Source organism: Calidris pugnax, unplaced genomic scaffold (genome assembly GCF_001431845.1).
Source record: "Calidris pugnax isolate Ruff unplaced genomic scaffold, ASM143184v1 scaffold133, whole genome shotgun sequence".
Classification (NCBI taxonomy): domain Eukaryota; kingdom Metazoa; phylum Chordata; class Aves; order Charadriiformes; family Scolopacidae; genus Calidris; species Calidris pugnax.
The window spans coordinates 2,989,626-2,996,071 of NW_015090977.1; the positions used below are offsets into that span (position 1 = coordinate 2,989,626).

Below are 6,446 nucleotides of genomic sequence, written 5' to 3' on the forward strand. Positions count from 1 at the left end.
CGGGGGGGACCAAGGGACAGAGAGACACCAAGGCAGCAGGGGATAGGAAGACTGGGGAAACAGGAGGACAGGGGTGGCTGTGGGGGGACCAGGGGGACACCAAGGCAGCAGGGGATAGGAAGACTGGGGGAAACAGGAGGACAGGGGTGGCCGTGGGGGGACAAGGGAGACAGGAGGGCTCCGGGGGGGTCAGCAGCACCAAGTGGGCACCACGGACACTGGAAGGGAAGTGGGGAACCCTAGGCACTGCCCGGCACTCACAGTTCCTCTCCCCACAGGTTCTGCCTCCACCCTGGGCTGTCCGAGGATCTGGTGGGCACGCACCCCCCTGGGGCACACAGCCTGGTGGCCGTGTCTGTAGGTGAGGTGGGGGAGTGGGCTGCCCCCTGTTCTGATCCCTGAGGGGGGGGTGGGGGGTCCCCAGGGACTTGTCAGTGCCTGACACCAGCCCCTCGAGCCACGTCGCGGGCAGCGATGTCTCAGGCACCCAGGACAATCACCCTATTCTTGGGGAAGGACAGTGGCTCCTTTCTGTCCCACAGCACCCACAGCCAGGAGGTACTGAGCACCAGGCTGCCAGCCACCATCCTCGTGGGGCAGCCAGGGCTTGGGGCATCCAAAAAGGGGTTGGTGCAGATTCCCCTAAAGCCTTGATTTAAACCTGCTGGTGTGGAGGCCAGGAGCTTTGAATCCTCTGGCTGTGTGAAGGCTTTCCTCCCCCTCCCCTTGTCACCTTCTTGCAGATGTGCCACCAGCCCTGTGGTTCGTGCTAACAGGCGTCCTGGCACGGCTACAGCTCAGCAAGGAGGTTTGAGGACCTAAAATGCCAACGTGGGGTTTTTGGTGGCAGCAAATCCTGCAGCTATTAAGGGCTCCAAGCTGAAAGGACTTGGGGTGGAATCTGATATCGGGGCAGTAACACGGGCGAGGGTTCGTGTGCTGCCTTCCCTCTCACCCTTCTCAGGGAACAAATACAAGTGATCAGTTAGTTAGTGCCTCTCCCTAGGGGCACGGACCCAAAACACACCAATTTTCTTTCTCCTGCTGTGTGTGATCCTGCTCTGTGCGTGACTCACCACCCATCCAGGGCTTGGGCTGAGCTGTGCCCATCACTTCCCTGGGGGTGCTGCCCAGCCCAGGTGGGTGCAGAGATTCCTGAGGCAAGGGAGGGTCCCTTGGCACATCCCTCCTGGCCCCATCTTTGCTCACAGCCTCTTTGTTCCCAGGTTATTTCCTTGAAGACTTTGTGGACATGTTGTGCAATCAGAAACTTCACCAGTCCTGGGAGCTGCTCTTTCATCACTCTGTGGTGAGTCCACCAGCCGCTCTCTGAGGGACAGACCCTGGCACTTGTGCCACCAGGGATGCTGGGGCTGCAGGACCCGAGCGGGGTGACTGCTGTTGCTAGTGTGGGTGTTCACTGCCTGTTGGAAAATCAGATTTTCCAGCCTGGAGAGAGGAACCCAGCAGCCCAGACAGCAGAGCCTGGGGCTCCTCTTGGTCCTGTGGGACTTGTGTACTCCTTGAGGCTCTGCAAAAAGGTACCCAGAGATGGGACAGGAAAAAAACCCAAGTGTGCACAGAGTAGGGGGGCAGACAGCTGGGCTGGATGACATGTAACAGTGGCACGGACAGGCAGTGACCCAGGTGTCCCTGCTGGCACAGACGATCGTCTCAGCTCCTGCCAGCTCTCGGCCACTTGAGCTTTTGCCAGGAAGGGCTGCCCATCGCCTCCTTCCACCTCCCGCTCCCTGGGATGCTTTCCTCTCATTCAGGTCAGAGCCTTGGCCGTGGGGCTGGGGTGGCTGGAGCAGCCGTGGTGCAGCAGCCCCACATCAGTGCCCTCTGCCTGCCTTGCTGCTGGCTGCTCCCAGCGTGGGTTTCTCTGGAGGGTTGTGGATGCTGCAGGACAGGGGGATGGTACAGCCCAGCCTGGAGCTGAGCAGCAGAGAGGCTGTAAGGTACAAGGGGAGGCACAGGGGTCTGCTGGGCCTGGGGGTCAGGGGCAGTGCTGGGACCTACCTGGGATGAAGCTGGGGAGATGATGGTCAGACCTGCTGTATCACAGAGCCCAGCGAGCCCCACGGCTCTGCTGGTTGCTGCCAACGAGTCAAAAGGTCATTTTCACAATAGAGCTAATTCAGGCCAGGACAGTGACTTAACAAGCAGGGAGCAGATAATCTCATTAAAGAGCCAATACAGAGAACAGCATTAATGGTATAAACTGAAGAAAGGACCGAGTGTGCTAAAGCGCAGGCAGGCAGAGCCTGTCCCCCCGCCTGGCAGGGAGGGTGCGGGGCAGGAATCACACCAGCTCTGTCCCCAGCAGCCCCATCCTCTGCTGCAGCATCCAGCAGCCCCTGGGGTGCTTCATGCCATGCTCGGGGCATCCCATGGGGCTCTGATGCACCAAAACTTCGTGCCTGTGCTGGGGAGAATCCCTGAGCCAGCAGCAACCGTAGCCCTGGGCTACATGTCTCCCTTCCTGCCCCATTCAGCCATTCACCCATGGGTGGAAAAACCTGCTGGGCCACAACCAACTGCTTTCCCCAGGCCACAATAGCAGGGTTTGGTCTGGCTGCTCTGTCTCCTCTGCCAACCTGGAGTTTATAGAAATGTTTCCCTCTCCTCCCACGGGGGAAAAATAAAAACCCGCTCAGGTTTCATGTGGTGGTGGGGAGGCTTTATCCCATGCCTGAGGCTGCCACACTGCAGAGATATGTGTGGGGTGATGACCAGTGATTTGGTGCTGGTGTGATAATCATTTCCATCTCTGCTGCACACTGCGCCCAAGCATGAAGGGCTCTGGCTTGCAGAAGCTGAGATCAACCAGCTCCTGGGCTCAGCCTCTCTTCTTTCTCTTTCCCAGGTGATTGTCTGCTTTGGTATTGCAGTGCTGCTCCATCAGTACGTCGGGTTTGCCCTGGTGGCTTTACTGGTGGAGATTAACTCCATCTTCCTCCACCTGCGCCAGATCCTGCTCATGGCCAACCTGGTGCACACCACCTGCTACCGCCTCAACAGCATCATCAACCTGGGCACCTACGTGGTGTTTCGCATCGCCACGCTGGCCTGGATGACCCGCTGGCTCTTCCTCAATCGGGAGAACGTGCCCCCAGCGACGTACGCTGTGGGCACGGTGGGCATGGCAATCATGACACCCATGAACATCATCCTCTTCTACCGCCTGCTGCGTAGTGACTTCTTCAAGTCCAGCCGGGAAGTGCAGCGGGAGAAGGAGCAATAACCCTCCTTTCCTGCAAGGTCCTGGGGATGAGCAGCCCTGAGCCCGTGGAGGAGGGCAGCAAGGCACAGCAGAGAGTGAACGTGGCTGTTTCAGTACCTTGCGTGGAGGATCCACGCTAACAGAGCATCTGGGCTTTTCTTGTGGCTGCAGATCCTGGGCCCTGCACAGCAGGGAAGGTGCTCGTGGACCAGGCACTGGGGCTCTGCTTCCCCCGCACCTTCGGATGATGTGGTTGAACAACCAGGAGCTGCTCAGAGAAGCCTCGACAGCTCTCACAGCTCCCCGAGGCACTGCTGAGATGAGAAGGGAGCAGAAGAGGACTGTTTCCTCACTGCTTTTCTGGACATCCAAACACCTCAGTGTGTTTCTAACCCCTTCGGTGCTGCAGCCCGCAGCGTCCCAGCGGCCGGGGGGGACTTGTGCTCAGCCCTGCATTCTCCGTGGCACTTCCCATGGGAGCACGACCAGGCAAGAGAGGCTCCAAAGCTTCACCCTCGAGGCCAGGGCCCGTAAAAGCCAAATCCTGCGCTCATGAGTCCTCCCCGAGGAGATTGTCCCAGGTGGGTGATGGAGGGAGAGGCTGAGACCTGGCTGGGTGGGGGTCCAGGTCAGGGGCAGAGCACTGGGCAGCAGATGCTGCAGTGCTGTGCTGGGGGATGGGTGCCCAAGTTCTCCTGACAACGGGAGCTTCTCCCATGTTGTTTTGTTCCCAGATATGTTAAGTGCCCATAAATGAGCGTGGGAGAGCGTGAGTCGCTGGCCAGGATGATGCTGTGTGATGGTCGCTTCCCACAGATGTGGAGTTTTCAGGCATAGGCATCTATTAGGATTTAGGCATTTATTAGGAATGAAAAGTTCTGCTGCAGAGCCCAGTGTAACGCTCTTACCCGGCAGCAGGAGCTCTTACTAACACGAGCTTTTAATAAACGGCTGCAAATGAAACGGCTTGAGGGGAAGGGGCTTAGACAAAAAATGGGACTCAGCATCCCAGCCTGCTGCAGGGGTGTCACTGCTTAGCACAGCATTTCTTGTCCCATGTCACCCCGCCACGGAGTAAAAATACACTGTACACTGGCACAATCTACCTCTCTCAGGGTTTCCCCCCCCCCTCCTTCCTATGGAGGAAGATGAAGGTTTCTCCTGTTCCTGCTGATGCTCCCCTGCCCTCCTAGGCAAGGGGAGGCTGCACTTTTCCTCGTGGCTGGCAACTGGGAGGCTAAATGGCAGCAGGAGAAGTGTCAGCTCCCGCTGTGGCTCTGCCCTTAGCCCCGCTGCACCGAGCTGCTCGCGACCTGCAGGGTGAGGAAAGCTGTGAAATAGGGCAGGCTGCAGGCAGAGCACCCAGCACGTGGCTTCCCTGCTCTCATTCCTGATGCTGGACGCCAGCTTGCAGCAAAGGCTACGATCCTCGTGGTTCGCTCTGCCTGTCCCTGGAGGCTTCCTAGGACAAGGAATTGGAATGTTACAACTTTTTCACCCCACTTTTCCTTTTCCCCCCCCACCGATTCCCTCACACTGAACTGTCCCCCGGCAGCCCAGCACCGTGTATGATCATCCCACTCGGGGTTAATGTGTACCAGTTTTGAGAAATCCACTGGATGTGTCGTGCTTTGTGTGGCAAATTACCTTTTAACTCAAAATCTCTCCTTTGGTTTGAAAAGCTGGGGCACGGGCTGGAGCTACACACTGCTTGGGGTGGGCGGCGCTTGTTTTGAGGAGGAAAATCGGGGAGCAGACACACTTCTGCCTGGGCAGGGAAAGGCGAGCGATACGTGTGGGCAGTGGGAGGCTGGAGATGACTCGTGGCCAAAGCCGCTTAGGTTTCTATTTGTGGAGAGCGCAGGGAAGCTTGCAGGTGGTGGAGATACCTACTCCATGTTTGGGTTTGTCACCTGAAGCGGTGTTTAGGTGCCCACGTGCCTCTCACGGCTGCGGAGCTGGCAGCCGGGGCTTTCTCTTTGGTTTGACCCCTTGACACCCGGTTTTTGAGGAGCTGCTCCGCCGATCCCTGCCCCTTAGCACAGCCTCTGTGCCCGCTCAGCCACGCTGGCTCCGTCCTCCGGCCTCTGCCCACTCCAGGGACGTTTCTCAAGGCCTGGATTGTGTTCCCGCATTCCTGCCGTCACGTGGGTGTCGTGTACCCCTGGCACAGGGGGCCGAGGGCCCGGGAAGCCTGTCTTGAGAGCAATTAATCAGACATGATTTTGCCACAGTGCTACGGTGGGATAAATGGCCACTTTGCAAGTTACTGTGGCTGGACACGGGTTACCCTGGGCTCATCCCTCCTGATGGAAAAGGCCACAGCCTTGGTTTGAAGAGCTTTGGGAAGGGACCTGCCCCTCTCATCACCCCATAAAGGGGTTCACGGGGCTAGAGGGAGCATCTCCCTCAGGGAATTACTCTCCGGGGAGCTGTGCCCCAGCCTGGCACTCACCCACACCCCCTTCAAGCCTCGTCCCACATCCCAGGAGCCCAGATCTCCTCCAGCACAAGCTCTTCTCCCCAAGGCAAGGTGCCAAAGCCCTCAGGTGGGCAATCCCCCCCCCGCCTGCAGGGTGGCCCGTGGCAAGGGGCTGAGCCCGTCTGGCCACCTGAGAGCTGGATGTCGTGTCCTCACAGGGCGCTGGGCGAGCACAGAGAGCCAGGGGGCATCTCTGCTCCTGGGATGGGGGGGCAGGAAGGGGTGACTAAGGGGGGTGGCTACTTGCTGAGGCATTAAGGGCCATCGTACGGCCATGGGGGAAGGCTGAGGGGTGAAAGCTGTCGCCCCCCGGGGTCTCTAGGGTGCAGCCTCCTGGGGCTGCATGGTGGGCCCAGGTCCGGGTGGGGGTCCAGGCCCTAAGTGGGTGGGGGGCAAGCCCTGGGGACGCCCTGTCCACACGGATGGAGCCCCCCAGGCCCTGCCCCACGGGGGTGCCCCACACACACACCGCCCCGCCGAGGGTTCCCCCCGCGCCCCAGGCCGCCCCTTGCCCCACAGCGCCCCGTATAGGAAGCGTGGGGTAATCTGCGCCCGGCGTTGTCCAATCAGAGCCGGCGCCCAGCTGTCACCGTCGCGTCTCTCCGCCAATCGAAAGCAGCGAAAGGCGGGACCGGGGAAGGCCGGGCATCCCGCCGGAAGTGTACTTCGGGCACAACTTCCTTTCCTTCTTCCGCTTTTGGTCTCGCCTCCTGCCCCTCCCCCGCGTTTTGATAGGCT

At 59.5% G+C, this 6,446-nt stretch overlaps 1 protein-coding gene across 2 annotated transcripts in view; it reads left to right on the forward strand.

The window, feature by feature from the left end:
- TLCD2 (TLC domain containing 2) overlaps positions 1-4,733 on the forward strand; it is a 6,278-nt gene extending 1,545 nt beyond the window's left edge. Inside the window, exons 2-5 of one of the 2 annotated variants that reach the window (XR_001413257.1) lie at positions 279-361; positions 1,227-1,309; positions 2,870-3,807; positions 3,961-4,733. Coding sequence is in view for 1 of the 2 variants with exons in the window: in XM_014953071.1 (XP_014808557.1) it covers positions 279-361; positions 1,227-1,309; positions 2,870-3,247 (544 nt within the window). In the remaining variant the exon portion in view is untranslated. Of the gene's footprint in view, positions 1-278; positions 362-1,226; positions 1,310-2,869 lie in introns of both variants that reach the window. The other variant, XM_014953071.1, reaches the window with a different exon arrangement.
- Positions 4,734-6,446: the final 1,713 nt, after the last annotated feature.